The 16647-nt window shown below is 45.7% G+C and overlaps 1 protein-coding gene across 6 annotated transcripts in view; it reads left to right on the plus strand.

Annotated features, from left to right (window-relative positions):
- SBNO2 (strawberry notch homolog 2) overlaps positions 1-16647 on the plus strand; it is a 1228831-nt gene that overhangs the window by 669713 nt on the left and 542471 nt on the right. For all 6 annotated transcript variants that reach the window (XM_069647284.1, XM_069647292.1, XM_069647268.1 and 3 more), the window contains 2 exons: positions 412-509; positions 740-822. In XM_069647284.1, the coding sequence (XP_069503385.1) occupies positions 412-509; positions 740-822 (181 nt within the window). The remainder of the gene's footprint in view (positions 1-411; positions 510-739; positions 823-16647) is intronic.

Here is a 16647-nt window from a genome sequence, read left to right on the forward strand (position 1 = left end):
CTGTATTTCCAATGTCTTGTCTCCTAAACTTTAGGACTTATTTGAACTTCTAGTGACATTTTTGAATCTATGCGTTAAAGTGAATATATCCAGTATACCTGTGCTGTGTAATGTGTTTTAGGTTGTATGTTTGGACTAACTGTGTACCTAACCACCAGTATTCGACTTTCTCTTCAATGAAGCTTGAGTGCTCTGCCATTACTAAACATTGTTAGTTTGATCTGTCATTTGGTTGGAACCCTGTCTGGCCCTTAGGAAAGAGGGTTTCACACCCCTCACCAGAGCACTGTGTAAAAAAAACTCCCCGTTTTTGGCTATCAATAATGGTAAATGTTTGTTACTGCTAGAAGGGGATGTGTTTCTGTCCTACATTCAACACTGAGCCTGCAATATGTTTCTCCCTCCATACAGTGCATCGTTATTGGGCTACAATCCACGGGTGAGGCTCGAACCAGAGAGGTCCTGGATGAAAATGATGGGCAGCTCAACTGCTTTGTTTCAGCGGCTGAGTATGTAGACACTTGATTGTTGTATGGTAGTGGAAGTGTGTGGTTAGGGAGCAAACAGACTTAAGCAATAGCTTAGTAGCTGAATGAGGATGCAGTCTGATTTGCACCTGCAGTACTTATTTAGGATCATTTCTTCCGGTTGTTCCACATTGAGTCTTCATGGTTTCAGAATAATATGGGGTTTGGACATTTTGCTTTAGACTGCAATTATTTGTTTCCTTCTTTTCCAGGGGTGTCTTCCTGTCACTAATACAGAAGCACTTTCCACTAACAAAGAGGAAACGAGAGAAAGGCGCTGCCACAAAAAGGAAACGTAAGTGAATTCTCCAAGTCCTGTGTGCTAAAGGGCAGTTTTAGGACATAATGCAATTTCTGACCAGCCAATAAACTCTTTTCAGCTCTCCAGCCATTATCCGTTAGTAAAGATTTCTCTTTACTGCACCTTTCCTCCCATTTTTATGGACCCCCCCAAACGATTTGGTTTTAATTTTTGATCCTGACCTGTACTTTTTAAAGTGCAGTGAAGCCTTAAGCTTCACTACACTGTCTTTTGCTCATGTGTTATGGGGAAACTGACATCTCCTTCAGGCTGTCAGTATTGAGAAACATTGTTTTTGATGCTTGTGGATCTGCTTAGAATCACATGCTGTGAATATAATCCGACATCTAGTGGTAATCGTGGAGCATTGCATCTTTTTTTTTCAAAGACCGAATGGAGACATTGACTTGGGCGTGACTGTAACACTATACCTAACGTGACAAGTACCCAAAATCCCTCGCGCGTCGATGTCCCACCAGGTTGTTTTTTTCAGCCAACCCAGTTGGTCGCTTATGCAGAGTTCGTAAGAGTTTATATTGCGATATCTATTCCTACGGTCGTTTAGTCAACTTCAACAATCTTCTCGACAGCTGTTTTGTGGGTTTCCTGCCGCCGCTGACTACATCTACAACTGCTCGGCGACTGTTGACTGTGTAGCCTCGGCCCTCAGGCCTGGTGTTTACAGTAGGGAGAGTGGGGCCCCGTTTCATTCTTGTTTCTGAGAATGCATTTCCTTCAACCCTCTCTTTCTCTTCTCGGTCTGACTCCTGCTAACCTCTGCTATGTAGAGGACTCCTTTTAAATTCTGCCTGGCTTGTAACAGCAAATGTCCCCGGAAAGACACCTATCGCTGATGCAATAAGTGTCTTCCTCGTGACCATGACGAGAGCTCGTGCAAAGCCTGTAAACTCTTTCGGCCTAATACGCTGAAAGACAGGAGCACTAAGCGGTGGGCGGCCTACTCCATTCAGGCCGAAAGCCTTTGCCCGGCGAGCGCTTTGCACAAGGAATCAGGCGGCAACCATGGCTTCGATTTGGAAGCCATCGACCTTTCTGCAGAGCCTAGGCGCTCCCAAGTGCCTGTCCCCGGCCCCAATAGGCAGGCCATCGGCACTGTTATGGGGAAGTCACAACCCAGCGATGAGTGCACCCACGCACCCCATGTACTTAAGTACACAACCCCTAGGACCTCTTTGCATGGGTCGTTGATTAAGTCCTCAACGCCTGTAGGGCTGGCAAAAATTTCGACAGTACCTTCGGAGCCTCGCGGTTCGGCGCCCTCCCCGCAACCACTCCCGTGGCTTGCGAATGGGGCTAAAACTCCTTCTGGATTGGACAATCCTCTTAAAAAGTCCACTGCTGTCTACCTGCCATCCAAAGGCGCTCGAACGCCGAAGGACTCGGTGTAGCCGACCGAGGCAGCGCCTTCAGGCACGACGAAACCCTCTGTGTTAAATACAGCTTTCGAAGCTTTGGAAGAAACTTTCCAATACCCTTTCGGCAGCCAGGGACTAAACAGGCACCCTCTCTCCCCGAGATGACTATTCTGAGGCCCCCCATCCTCTTTCTAAGGCCTTACATGAGGGTCCACCCCTTTATAGGCAGCCCTTCCCACCTCCTGACCCTTCAGCTTCCTCAGAATGGACTAGGGAGAGTTTTGAACAGTGTATGGCTATGATGGCTGAGTTCAACTTTTCAGACCAGTATGACAGAGCCTTGAAGAGACCTATGGAAGTTGACTTTTGCCCCATCCCCTCTACATTTCAGAAACATCCCTCCCCTGGTGCCCAGTTTTCCTCTTTGGAGGAGTCACAGGGACACCACAATAATATCTTTGTGGAGGACCACGAGGACCCGACCCAGGAGCTTTCTTATGAAGGGTTTAACCTTTATAATCAGGACCAAGTCTTGTGGCGCACACAGCCAAACACTACTGACTCAGACATCAGCTGTCTGGATGCCCCTACTACTCCTTGGCAGAGAGATGTCGCCAGTTGATGAATGAATGCTGTTCAACTCCCTCTTAAAGAGAGCAGCCGACCATTTCAAAATTGCTACGCCCAAAGCCACCTCGGCTCGGAATTCGTGGAGGACATCATCAAGGAAAAGACTCTGGCTTTAGGCAGAATTGCATGCAGTACCCTCTGGGACCACTACACACAATTAGGACTACAGGTGTTGGCCAAACCAACATTTGGAATAAGTCTGTACTGCACAGTTGTTGGTAGCGAGCTGAGCAGCCAGGCTTATCGAGTGAATGTGAGCAGAAACATTTCACTAGAAGGAAACAACTTAATATTATATACCAATACACTTCAATACAAAACTCTAAGCTTTTGAGACAGTTTGGGCTCCCCGGAAATAGGAGCCAAATGGCAGTTCAGTTACTTAGAAGTGAGCAAAAAGGGACAAGGTAAATAGAATAGATCACATATACTTGTTAGTGCAAATAGTTTCAGTTCACCAGAAGGGTTCAATTCAAGTCAGTAGGCCAGGCCAAAGTCAATGGGCTAGTGTTCTGGATAGGAAAGAGCAGTTCTGGTATCAAACGGTAAAGTCTTTGCAAAAGTTCTCAGTAGTTTAGGCGAAAAAAGAATCATATGTCTGGTCACAAGCTGATTAGGCCTGTAAGTTGGGAAAGTTTCACGACATCTGCACTGCACGGGATCGTCAAAAAAGCAAACAAGATGGAGTCACTTCAGTGCCAGTAGCTGTAGATTCAAGCACACAAGCTGGTATCCCTCTCCCTGATTAATCCTGCCTTGAGAATGGTATCCAAGCGGCTGACGAGTTGGTTGGTCCCACCAACTCAAAGGAAGAAGTCATCCTTGAAGGGGCTTCTCCGTTGAGATTAACTTTTCAATTTGGACCTGCAGCAGGGTGTCACCGGGCAAACCAACGGTCCAGGAGTTGCACCAGTGGTCCTCTTCCAGCTCTTCTTCGGTTCTTCGTTCCAGTGGTCGACTCTGCTTTCCAGTCCAAGAGACTCGCCTTTTAAACAGTTCTCTCCCTTTCATACCAGCCTAGCTGTCACTCACCCAGCAGGGTGGCAGTCCTTGCCGGACAGTCAGCCAGCCAATCACGTCAGAGTGCATTTGGGTCTCCTAGGAGACTAAGCACAGGGAGTTTCGGGCACCTCCCTCACTTCCTGCCCACCCGAGACACTCAGGCGCAATATGCTGTCTTCAGTCCTGAAGCCTGCCAAAGGCATACGAACAAAGTAACCAAACCTGGTTTGGTGAGCAGAGACAAATACTAGAAGGACCTTTCCAAAAAGAAACAGCAAAAAAAGAAGACTGGGACCTGTTTAAACAAAGGGGCTTAAGGCGGCATCTTGAAAAACATGGCTCCCATGATTTTTAGCTACCGGTAATCACGGTTGGGAAAAATCATGGTGGTTTGTTGTAAAACCACTGCCACCAGCCTTTTCAATAGGAAAGGGTAGCATTTGACTGCATTTGAATACTCTAAGTGAGTATTCAGACACAGGGGATACTATGTAACCCCTCCAGTACTTCATTGTAAGATGATGTGTGCTGGGTCTAGGAATTTGGAAAGACTAGTAAAGTCAATTTCACTTTACATTCTCTGGGAAACAGTAGTTTATCCCAGAGAACGTATGTAAACCTTTGGGAAGTCTAAAAGACATCCCTGTGTCACTGCACTGAGGGTGCTGTGTAATACACAGCACCCTCTGGGCATTTGTCTGGCATGTTCCGTACGACTAGCGCATAACAGTGGATTCGTACGGAACCTGCCAGACAAATGCCCAGAAAATGGTAGATCTCCTCTTCAACTTAGGATTCTCCATCAACGAAAAGAACTCCAGTCTAACTCCCAGCCAGGTCAAACATGTAGCCAGTCACCAGGTGACCGTACGCAAAAGCATACGACTGATGGGGATGAAGGCTTCCTGAGTCTGCCTAGTTCCTCACGCTCATCTGCGCATGCTCCCCATGCAAGAGTGGCTCTCGAGCCAATGGTGTCAGGCCAGCGGCGAGTGGGATGATCTAGTAGTTGTCTCGACAGCCCTCGTTCAGTCTCTGCAGTGGTGGTCCAGGGGAACACATTTTTCAGGGGAAAACCTTCACCTGTCGGCGTGGGGGTGGGGGGGGGCTCCCCTCCTTCAACTGACAGCGCACGGCATGTGGTTTCCAGCAGTAGCGTCCAATCACATCAACCTGCTGGAACTACTAGCACTATTCGAGGCCCTGAAGGCTTTCCAGACATACCTCGAGGGGAAGACAGTTCTAGTCCTCACGGACAGTACCATGGCTATGTACTACTTAATCAAACAAAGGGGCACTCGTTCTCTAGGGCTATCCAGGCTGTCCCAGAACATCTGGAAGTGGGCACTCTTAACACATGTTCCTCCTCTCACAACATGTTCCAGCAGAACTTAATCTTCTGGCAGACGTACTCCGCAGACACTTCCCCCTACCCGCAGAGCACGAGTCGGGGCTACAAGAGGACATTTTATTCAATGTCTTTGCAGAATGGGGCTTCCCAGAGATCAACTTATTCGCCACCCTCGGAAATGCCCAGACTACGCCTCTAGATATCCACAGAACCGCTCTAAAGAGAAACAGTCTCTAGTTAACATGGTCCGGGAGATTTACGCTTGTCCCCTCCCCCCTTTTCCCTTTCTCAACAGAATAGTGCACAAGATGCACCAGAAACCAGTCACAATGATCCTGTGGCCCCCATATGGGCGCGCAAACCGTGGTTCTCCCATGTCATGGCAATGTCAGTCGTCCCTCCCAGGAAGCTGCCATGCCCGTACAACATGCTGTCTCACGACCAGGGGGGGAAGCACTACATCCATGCCCTTGCTCAGCTTAGCAGCCTCGCTCCTGAAGTTGGAGTTTGGACACCTTCAACTCCCTCAGCGATGCATGAACAGACTCGGAGAGGCATGGAAACCTACCACCAGACTTTGTTGCTCCAGTAAGTGGAAGTGCTTTGTTGCTACTCCAGTAAGTGGAAGCGCTTTGTTACTTTGTGTAATACCAAGGGCATCAATTCTATTGATTGCTCTCCTAAAGACATTTTCTTGTACCTTACTCACCTGTTAGATTCAGGACTGGTTTTCAATTCTCTGAAGATCAACTTAGCTGCTTTATCGGCATACACCACGTCCCAGAGCTGGGTTTCGTGGTGGACGATTCCTGTAATTAAAGCCTTTATGGAAGGGGTAAAGAGACTTAATCCCCTTATCTCCAACCCAGCCTCCAGATGGGGCCCGATGCTCATTTTACCAGACTAATGGTACCTCCCTTTGAAACATTGCACAAGGCTAGCCTTGAGGCACTCGCCCACGAGACTGTCTACCTAATGGCTATCACCTGTATAAGGAGAGTTAGTGAAGTGCAGGCCCTTTCAGTGCAGTCCCTTACCGTCCAGGAACATTTTGTCAAGATTCACAAAGACAAGGTGGTTTTGCACCCGCACACACGCTTTGCAGCCATATTTATCTCAAAGTTCCAAGTAAACCAGTCCCTAGAACTACCCACCTTTTTCTTGAACCCCACTAATGTCGCAGAAAGGTGCCTCCACACTCTCGATGTGAGAAGAGCGGTTATATACTATCTGGAGAAGACCAAGCCACTGAGAAAAACAAACCAGTTCTTCATATCAGTAGCAGCTGGTAGAGAAGGGGACTCGGTCTCTGTCTGCTATTTCCAATTGGATCGTAAACTGCAACTCACTGTTACTTTTACCAAGCGAGAACTAGCCTTCACTAGCATAGAGCTCACGTGACTCTGGGCACAGGGGCTACCATAGCATTCATTGCAAATGTTCCTCTAGATTCCATTTGCAAAGCAGCAACCTGGAGTTCTGTACACACCGTTACACAAGACTACTGCCTATATGCATACTCTAGGTCTGATTCTCAGGTGGGACAAGCAGTGCCAAGACATTTATTTGCTACTGTTCCTTCACACATCCCACCACCATCTCTGGGCACTGCTCGCTAGTCTGTGCACAGCATGTGATTCTAAGCAGATCCCCAAGCATCCGAATTCACATTCACTCACCGCAATTGGAGTTCTGATTTTTGTATCTGTTTAGATTCACATGCGCCCACCCTTCCTCCCCTCTTGGAGTAGAAGGAACATAAACTTGTTGCACCTTCTCTCTTCTGTACTCGCTCACGCAGACTATAAGGCTCCCTCTTGGCAGAAAAAAAACAAACAACTGGACCTCGACACGTGAGGGATTTTGGTCACACTACACTACACGTCACGTTAGGATAATGTTCCAGTTACGCTGTTGTTGACGTACCTTTCGATCTTAGAAAAAATGATGCAATACTCTGTGATTACCACTCGATGTCGGTCTATATGCACAGCATGTGGATCTAATCGGATACAGTGATCAGAAATAAGATTACGATGAATAATGTGTCTTCCCTTAGTCTTGCGATTTTGTTAATACTTTTAGTAACTTTGTTATCACTAGTGGTAACTTTATCATTGTACAAAGCATCTTACCATGTATCACTGTGGGATAAATCTACCAGCCCAGCAGAATCCCCTACCTCCCCAAACTATATCTCAGCAGTCACCAGCAGAATGGCAGCACTGGCTCTGTTGAGCACTCTTCCCTGTCCTCAAAACTGAGTTTTGCAGCTACAAAAATTATGGCTGCGCTGTTTCACCAGACACATATGGGGCAAGATGAAACACAGAACACCTTGAGAACTGCTGCCAGTAATTTCTTCATTAGCAATAGAGAAAAGAAGTCAAAGGCAGCGCTGCTATGCTGCCAGCTCAGAATTTCCCTTGGAAAAAGAAAGCGTTCTGCATTTAAAAATGAATGCGCGCTGATGCCCTGTCCATCTTTTCAACTGCACACAAGTTGGTTCCAGTAAAACCCAGCTATGTTTATCCACATTCAGGTTGTGCTCCAGCAAAAAGGGGCATTTCTCATTGAATGACAGGCTGTGTCATGCAAGATCTGTGAAATAGCAAAGAACTACTCTACAAGACGTATGCAAAACACTTTACTTTTGCAACAAAATATCCCTGACAAGCCCTTCACAAGAAGCCCTCTCTCTCTCTCTGTGCTTGTCAGTTTCACTGGACACTTGCCTTGGACAGACTCCCGTGTGGTAGAAATTACTAGTGCCATGGAAATTCTCAAAACACAGATGTGCGAGAAACCCACATTTTGTAAAGTGACATTCATGGAAAATTAACCACATGTAAAATTGTGCTTTTAACGAACAAGACAATGTCGGTTTGAAAGTGAAAATGTTGAATTAAGACCCTGTCCATATATATATATATATATATATATATATCTATATATATATATCCAACAGACTTGCTTTCTGGTTCAGGAAATAAATTAATACATTTGCTGTGAAGCCAGCAAGAAACAGGTTTGACAGGCCCTGCTTCAAAGGGCCCTGCCTTTCCTGGGACAGAAATCTCCCCCACTAACTATGAATGGACCAAGGGGAGAAAGTAACACCCTCGTCAGACGGAGAGGCATGGCTCCAGCCGGCGACAAAGGATTTCCAGGACACACAGGTGTGAAGTCCTGGTGACACCTCCTCGCAACTCAAACTGAAGAAATTCAAAGAAATCGTCCTAACAACCTCTTGGCTTGTAGGGCTGCAAGACCGCCCCTCTTTGGGTGTAAAGCCTGCCTACTTGGTTCTAAAGACATTTCTTCTTAAAACTGTTATTTTTGTAACCTGAAAACTTAATAATGTGAAATTTTGACAGTACAAATGTAAATTTTACGCTTTTAAAACAAGACAATCTAGACTTTTCTGACAGGTTGTGGACGCAAATGCCGGAAAAATGAGATTTCTGGCAAAAGTACAAAGGACCCGGTTATGAAAGTTGGATGTAAATATGACCCACATTGATCTGCTTCAGTGCACGTATTTATAGATGTTTAGGGGAGACGGTTCCCACTGAAATTGTGAAAGCTTATTAGAAGGGCTAAATGACATCGTACAAACTTCGGGGATGGAATGCCATGCTCTGTGAAATATGCCATCTGCCTATGTGATTTGCAAAAGCGCTACAACTGTAAAAATGTGCAATTTATGTCATAACTGATTTTTGGCAAAATTAACAGCGGGAGGGTCATATGCACTGTATTCACACACCATAAGACTGATGTCATGTCCCTGAAGTCCAGCCGGCTGACAGGAAGGCAGTGACAGCCACCGTGGACCAATCCAGTTGTTAGAGGCATGTCCAGCCAAAACTTGCCCCCATAGTATAATCCTGTGATGTCATCCGCCTTGTGCAAGGTGGAGTCTCAGAGAGACTAAGGACTGACTACTGATTTCCAGCTTCTATATCCCGCGATCCAGACACTGCATACTCACCCTGCAAGATTCCAGATTCCACTGCCAAGAAAAGGATAGCTGATCCAGACCCTCCTATCCAGGCAGAACCACCCTACAGAACTAAACCCCACCACAATCCCACTAATTCGGAAAAAGGGGAAAGGTGGCTGAATCCTTATTGGGATTATCCAGCACTACCTGCTTGCCCAGCTGATCCACCTCACTGTCCAATGACCAGACCAGGCCCAGCTGTTTCCTTCTAGGAGAGCCTGCTGCGATGTACAGTGACCAGACCTTACCTCGCTATCCAGAAACCTGGTCCGCTGCCCAAGATACCCCATTCAAGTGCTTGTTGAGAGTATTCCCTGCCCCCAGCAACCACAAACTTCATCCCTTGCTGTGTTACCTTGTCTTAGGTCCAATCCCATTGAGATTTCATAACTGCCCTAGCAAAAAACCTTAAACTGTCAGAATCCTCTGTGTACCTTATTTTAGGAAAATCTGTAGTGATCTCTGAGTGTTAGCGCTATTCTTCTACTTCTTTATAGTCCATTGCATAAATCCTTAGTAATATTTGGAATAAACTAATTAATTCCCCCCATAAGGAGATGTGCAGCGTGAGAGGGGCCAAGACTGCAGCTTGACCTTTCCCACAGGTAGTGTTTCTCTTATTGATAATCCAGTCACGAAAATATAGTGTTAGTAAAACTTGTCATTTTCTTTCCAAACCCGATTTTCCCGGTTAACTGCTTTAATTTCAAAAACCTGAATTTCCTTCCACGTTGAGATCTCATACTGGCATTCCTTTAGAGTTCCCCTTTCACTTTCATATTATCCCTGTGATATGCATTTGTCCCTCAGCATAAAAACTGCATTCCGATTTTCTGTTTCACCCATTTTTAAAGCTGTTTTGACTTTTAAACCCGTGAAAATTAGCAAATGTAATTTCTCCACGTGTGATTTGCTGCACTGTTCCCCTTCCAAAGTTGATTTTCTGAACCATATGCCTGTTGCTAGTGCATTGCCTTGTAGTTTACCAGTGTTCTGACCTCTCTGATCCAGTCATACTCATTGCTATTATATTCATTCAACCGCACATGTAAAACAAATATTTACAAATTCCGGGTGCTATTTTGTGCAATTGCAAAGGTTTGCAATCCTGTATACCTGACTCCTTGCTAGTCCTTCCTACCCACCCAAACTTCAGTTAATTGGGGCTTCAGGGAGCGTTGCAGGGGGAAATTTTAACTGGGGTGCTATCTACCCAAAAAGTTATATTACTCCCATTCATTTGTGCTTTCTGTATGTTATATTAGAAGGTCAAACTAAGTGTATTCTATCATTTTACAGTGTAGTTATCACCTCACTGGTGATTGCTGGCCAATATTAAATCTGTGATTTCATTTTGATTTTCAAAATAAATAAAATTGTATTACCACCTACTGGCCTGGTTCTTAGTCCATCGTGGCCCGGGTATTTGTAAAAAGGGGTGTGAGACTGGTTGAGTGCCATCTCAATCTTAATTCTTAGAAAATAAAGTAAGTGTTTTAATTGTGCACTGCAGCCTAGGCCAGTATCGAGCGTCCTGGTCTGGTATGTGACGCCCCATTAGAATCCTTAACAGTACAATGGGGTACACTTTTTGTTTTGCCCTAGACTAACACTTGAAGGATTTCTGGTTACTCTAGGTGTGCTAAATGGACAAGCTGGTGGCAGCAGTGACTTTTTACAAATGTTTTGGTGCTTTTCGTTTTAGCCTTACCGCATTTGGCTACGAATTGTGGCTAGTGTTCAAACATGGCTGTGCCACATGGCTTTTCGCTTGTCCTTTGGCCGGTCTGTGAGGCCAGGAAAATCCTTATAAGGAGTTCCAGTTCCTGGGAAAGCAGAAGCTTTTGGCGGGCTACTGGACAGCTCTGTGTGTTTGCATGCAGGGTGTGGGCTGGGACTGTCTGGTCCCAATCCACAAACTGGTATGTGTCTGAGTGTTATGTATGTTCCCGGGCAGTGGCCCCAATTGGACCACTTCTGGGGGGGAGGGGTGGGCTGTGTGTGTGTGTGCGCGCGCTAGTCCTACTATTGGCTAGTGGGAGTTTTTGCTCTTAGCTGGCTTTTAGGATAAGACGAGGACCCCTGCACCCATTCTTCAGAGATCCTGGAGTAACCTGAAGGAGCCAAGACTCCTGTCCAGCTGTGAGACCTGTGAAAAGACCGGGGACCCGTCTGAAGGAGGCCTTGGGACCAACTACTGCTGCTGTCCTGGTGGAGCCCTGTCTTGCTTGTGACGAGTGGAAGGACTATCCATTCCTGTCACCTGCTCGTCACCTTGCGAATAAGAGCCTTCAGAAGTGCCCCGGGATTGTCCTGTGACTGACCAGTTCTGAGTTTGGGCTGCTGATGTTGCATTTCCGAGTGTTGACCTGGACCTAACTTGAGGAGGGGGGGGGGGGGGGGGTAAATCTTCAGCTTGTCGCACAAGACCCACCTCTGCGAAATTACAGCATCCTAGCTTCAAGTGGACCTGGGATAGGAGGGAAGGTTTGACTGCGACAAGTGAGGCCCTTTGCATTGCCGTGCAGTGGTACCACCGCCCGAAACATCTTACCTGACCCGAGTCCAGTCCTGAGAGGGGTCCAGCATCGAGTTTTGCTGCATTCTTCATCCGAGAGTCCTTGCACCAACAAAAGACACCAACCGGAAATCAGCTCGAACCTGCGAATTGAGGACTGTGACTAAAGGCAGAAAAAGCAACCTCGGACCCTCTTCCATCTACCTGCCAAGTCTGGGGAAGAATCAAAGTACGGGGGGTAAGTTAGTGGTTCTTACCTGCCCCTTTACTCCCTTTAAAAGTGTTCAGAACTTTTTCAAAACTTGTACTATACTTTTATTTTACCATAGCCTGCTGGTGCAAACCTTCCAAAAGTGTTGGGGCCACTTCTATTAGCTAGAATACATTGTCTTCTAACCTTTGGAACTGTTCACTGGACCACAGACACCCTATCTTCATTTTCTCCAGCTTCACAAACTTTGTCAGAACTTTTGGGTAAAAGGCCCCAGACAAATTAGGGAAGGACAATTGAAGTTAGACTTAACTCTCTGTGGACCATTGGTGCATAATCTAATCTGTAATTTCTTTTACAGGGGTTTGATTTGTTTTATGCCCTCAACCAGTGACTTGTATATATGTAATCTATTAGTGTTGTGTGATATGTCTACCTGTTAGTAGTCATTTTTCATAGTGGTGTTTGTCCATAAATAAATAACTGTATTTTTATATATACTAAGTGTAATCTGTGATTCATATTGGGTGTACTCATTGTGGACCCTTTACAAACTCAACACCTCTTGAGACTTAGCCTAGACCCATGTCACTGCTACCTTGAACTGGTTTGGCTACAGCTCCCCAGAGTTGTCCCTGTCAAAATATAGGTTTGCCTTCTATACATCTGTCCAACAGGCCAGAGTATAGAATATCAGTCCTCACATCTGTCTTATTTCGTAGCGCCTTCGCCTCATTGGCCACTATATGTATTCTTGTATCTCACAAGATCTCCACCTTTAATCTCATCCCTCTCTATGCCAAACTGGTCTCATTCCTTGCTTAGCTGTTGGGCTTTTGTCCTTGTTAGGACAGTCTTTCTGAAGCCCTGCCATTGATTTTTATCAAAACCATACAACTGAGACAGCACAAGACACCACTCTTAGTATAAGGCAGGTTCCACCCAAGTTCAGGCTAGCGTAGACAGAGCAGCCAGTCTTTTCTTAGGAGGTAGAGATGGCTGTAGAATCAGTACAAATAAATTGTAATACAGATAAAATCCAATGAAACGCTATGTATTGTAAAAACAAATGGTTTATTTACATACAAGTAGGCTCAGATAAATCTTTGGGGGGAATAAGTACCATCACATTTCTGATGCTTGTAAATCTAATTAAAATCACATGCTCTATATATAGTCAGACATCTAGTGGTAATCGCAGAGTATTGCATCTTGACTTTCCAGGATCGAAAGGGGATGTCGACATGGGCCTGCTTGTAACACTATCCCTACCGTTATGTGTAGTGTAACCAAAACCCTCACGCGTCGAGGTCCCTCAGATTGTCTTTTTACACCCAGCTAGCTATTTGCCTTATGCAGAGCTCGTAAATTCGTTGGTCGCTTAAAATTCGTCACTTCTTCGACAAATACTCCAGAACCAATGCCGAAGATGACTGCAGATTCGGCAGCTGGTGCTTCGGTCTTTGCTGTCGACCGCGTGGCTTTGGACTTCCGGCCATGCCTGCACGGAAGTGAGAGTGGGGCCTGGGGTTCTGTTTCTTTTGTAGAATGCATTTCCTTCTCTCCTCTTTTTTCCCTTCTGGTTTCGCTGTCGCTTTGAACCTGAGCTATGGACAGGACTAATTTTAAATTTTGCCCTTCTTGCTACAGTAAATATCCATGGAAAGACACACACCGGAGGTGTAATAAGTGTTTGCCTCGATTATACCGAGCAGTCCTGCAAGTCCTGCCAACTTTTACGTCCGAAGATGATAAAAGAACGGCGGACGGCCTACGCCATGCAGCATGACGAAGGTAGCTCCCCCGTCGGTGCAGGGTTGAGTGATGTGGAGGCCATTGACCTCTCTGCGGAACAGACAAGTTCCGAGATGTCCCTACATTGCAGGCAGGCCACTGGTTCTGCTATGGGGAGACATCACCGCGGGAACAAGGACACACACACAACACGGAAGGAAGAGCACACAACCCCCGGAGCCTCCTCGACTGACTCGTCTGGAAGGCCACTGTTAGGCAAGATTGTATGCAGTACCCTTTGGGTGCACTACAACAACCCTTACCTCCTGGCAATAGGAACCCAACCTTTGGTATAAGTGTCTACTACACAGGTTGGTAGCGTGTTGAGCAGCCAGGCTTATCTCAAGATGGGTCAATGTGAGCTGTAGGGGAGTTGCACAAAGATTCACAGTGACAAGTATTCAATTAAACTCTTGCACACAAGGTTTCTTGATTAAACAATTATTAATTATATTTGTCATTTTGAGTAAGCCTTCTTCCGAAGGGGCAATATAATAGTAGCACACAAATACACTCCAAAATACACACTCTTAGTTTCTCTAAATCAGCAAATATCCATTTGGGATGGCACACAGTTATTTCCTACACCCTCAGGTGACTTAAATAGCTAGGTCACTGGACATTAATATGTTACTGTTGCATTTAGAGCAATACTTATGAGTATGTTAAAGGAAAAGGTTATTAGAACAAAACCTGAGATCTCACAAATATTCTGAAGCACCTGTAAGCCCACTTCTAAAGTCCTTGGAGAGCGGATCAATGCTGGGAAGGATCCCCCTCTATCTCAGACTCTTGGAAGAGAATTTAAGGCATTGCCAAAACTATTTGTTGGGCACAGGATAGCAGCAATTAGTGACTCTGTGGAAGAGGGTTTAAGAACCGTTAAAACCTGCAACCCAAAGGCAAAGGCCTGAGTATTCAACTGGCCTCTTGAATGGTGTTCGTACAGGCCCAAGCAAGAACCTGTTAAGAGACCTTTTCTTTGTGCACAATTCATCATTGACAAATGCATCTACCATTTGTTTTGTGTAAATAAACGTTGCCTTCTTGAGAACTACACCCGTGTGTCAGCCTCTCTGCGCTTTACAGTTGCGGTCTGCTATGGCACCAGTTTTATATGTAGGACTCCCGCTATGTTCGTGTATATGGAGGTCCGCCAGGCCACTGAGGAGATTTTTACAGGAACGGGCTCAAGGGGAGAGAACCCGGTAGTTAGTCACCTAAAACTGACACAGTAATGAACTCCCTAAGGAGATCAACAACCAAATGTACCAGCTCACCAGAAAAGTGGCAGCAGTAGCCTGGTGACCGATACAACAAAGGGAAGTAGTTGGTTAAAGTCAATGAGAAGAGGTATGAACACAACAGTAGTTTGCCATGTGGCATTGGTTTACAGGTCAGACTCTTTGTCAGACGATGTGCACCAGAGGGAATAGCTGTCATTGGATTTAGGACAAGAGAGGAACAAGAGGGTATTGCTAATTTTGAGCCGTGTTGTAGGCATCTGCACTTCCCCCAGTTCTTGTCAGCCATCATCTAAACTACTTTGAGTACCTACTGAACATTAAAGCAGATGATACAATGGTCACTGGAAAAGACTTCAGTACTCATTTAGTGATGTTCCTGTGTAGTTGACCAAGACTAAAAATGAGATGCTTAAATACACTAAAAGCTTCTGAATGGTACGCTGCTGAAAACGTATGAATAGCTTCCGATAGCGCCAGTCTACTGATTTTGGGCCAGAAAAAGAACTCTTCAAATAATTTGTTTGTGGATGGAAGAAGCTACGGCCTGCACAAACTATCAATTATTTAGGATTTACAGAAATAAGTGGGCGGTTTTCCGTCAGTAACAATATTGAAAATGTCTTTTCGACACTTGAGTTACACAGGCTAAGGATCATTCTGTCAGCAACCTCTGGAGCAGAAATATAGGGGATACATAAAATGTAAAACTGACGCCAGTCAAAAACAACCTTTTCAAAACACATCAATTAATAAACACCAACTTCTGTGAAAAAAAAATATTCTGAAGCAGTTAAGTACTTTTGGTAACCCCCAATGCGAAGCAAGTGAACCCCGTCCTGGCAGGAAGACAGAAACACACAGTCGGAGGGAAGAAGAGTCTTCAGGGAGCCAGACAGGCCAAAGTCATTTTGACAAAAGTGTAGCTGAGCTGAAGCAATTCTTGCAGGTAGGTAAAAGTCTTGCACAATGTTTTAGAAGTCTTTGTAAAAAGAAGAAATCAAAGCCGGGTCACAAGCTGATTAGGCCTGTGAGGTAAAGAAGCTGTTAGCAATTCTACAGAAGCAACCACGACAAGTCTCAACTGAGAACATGTGAGGTTACATAACAAGAGGTAAGTTCTCTGACTTTTCAGTGCCCTTGTATAGAAGAAAAACGGTTCCAGTTGGCTTCTGTTCCTGGGCAGCTCTGCAGATCCTGTATTTCTGGGCTTCAGTCGTGGGGACAAGAGGGAGGATGTCTGATGGACTCCTGCACTGCAACGGGACGGTCAGCGACAGAAAAGGGTCAACTTCTATTCAGTGGCACTTTGCGGTTTATGCTCCTCGCGTCTCAGAAAATAGCAACACTGTGTTCTCTTGGCTGTTGAGATGGGCTTTCCTTGCATCTGGGGTCCAGCACTCTGTTGAGGTGGCTCAGGCTCGGTCAGTCCTGCTTCCTGGAAGTCCGGAGGATCTTCCTGGAGCTCTTTACCAACTTAAAAGCAACACACACAATCTGGTGTTCCTCTCCCTGGCTCATCGGTTCCAGCAGCAACTGCAGTCGAAATACAACCAACTTTGAGAGGATGTTCAGGCGGCTTACTCTGGCGTTTATTGGTCCCACCAACTCAAGGATAGAAGTCGTCCTTGTAGGGCTTCTATAGTCAACACTAATTCTGAGCTTTAGCACAGCAGCAGGGCTTCAC

This window comes from Ambystoma mexicanum, chromosome 1p (genome assembly GCF_040938575.1).
Source record: "Ambystoma mexicanum isolate Mex_15411 chromosome 1p, UKY_AmexF1_1, whole genome shotgun sequence".
NCBI lineage: Eukaryota > Metazoa > Chordata > Amphibia > Caudata > Ambystomatidae > Ambystoma > Ambystoma mexicanum.